The 994-nt window shown below is 61.0% G+C and overlaps 1 protein-coding gene across 1 annotated transcript in view; it reads right to left on the bottom strand.

Moving 5' to 3' along the window:
* Window positions 1–915, bottom strand: part of GLCE (glucuronic acid epimerase) — a 6,368-nt gene extending 5,453 nt beyond the window's left edge. The window contains 1 exon segment of the mRNA XM_019007956.1: window positions 412–915. Within this exon segment, the coding sequence (XP_018863501.1) occupies window positions 412–901 (490 nt within the window). The 5' untranslated portion in view covers window positions 902–915.
* Window positions 916–994: the final 79 nt, after the last annotated feature.

Genomic DNA, 994 nt, shown 5'->3' with positions numbered 1-994 from the left:
CATTCCCAGCCCATTCCCAGCACACATTCCCATGTTCCCAGCCCATTCCCAGCACATTCCCAGCCCATTCCCAGCACACATTCCCATGTTCCCAGCCCATTCCCAGCCCATTCCATCACCTTTAGCCCCGCTGATGCACTTGACCCTGTCCCCATTCCCACATTCCCACATTCCCACATTCATTCCCACATTCATTCCCACATTCCCAGCACATTCCCAGCACACATTCCCATGTTCCCAGCCCATTCCCAGCCCATTCCCAGCCCATTCCATCACCTTCAGCCCCGCTGATGCACTTGACCCTGTCACCATTCCCACATTCCCAGCCCATTCCCAGCCCATTCCCAGCACACATTCCCACATTCCCAGCCCATTCCCAGCACACATTCCCATGTTCCCAGCCCATTCCATCACCTTCAGCCCCGCTGATGCACTTGACCCTGTCGCGCAGCTCCACGTTGTAGCCCTCGAAGGACATGAAGACGCCGTCGGGCCGGTACGGCGCGCGCTGCGCGTACACCTTGGAGTAGCTGTGGGAGAACTCGAAGCGCTCGTTCCCGTCGGATCCCGTGATTCGGCCGTACACCTGGAAGTATTTCTCCACCCAGCTGAAGGGCAGGAAAACCTCGGAGCCCTCGCGCCGCCCCTTCACCGTCTGCTCCTCGTTGATGACGCAGTCGATCTCCTCGTAGCGCGGCGCCGCTTTCCCGGCGCTTCCCGGGATTCCCGGAGCGTCCCGGGGCGAGGCTTCCTCCTCCTCCTCGTCCTCGGGGCGCTCCGGGGGCCGTGCCGGGGTTTGGGAATGGTGGGAGCAGCGGCTCCAGAGGAGCAGCGAGAGCAGCGCCAGGAGCGCGCAGAGAACCAGCAGCGCCTTGGAGCTGAGGCGGGCCAGGCAGCGCATGGTGCTGCATTCCTGGGAAAAACAGGGAAAAATGGGGAAAAACAGGATCAGGAGTGGGATTTGGGATGTTCCAGATGGGAATGGTGCTGCATT

Source organism: Parus major, chromosome 10 (assembly GCF_001522545.3).
Source record: "Parus major isolate Abel chromosome 10, Parus_major1.1, whole genome shotgun sequence".
Lineage (NCBI taxonomy): Eukaryota > Metazoa > Chordata > Aves > Passeriformes > Paridae > Parus > Parus major.
This window is presented reverse-complemented; position numbering and strand designations above follow the sequence as displayed.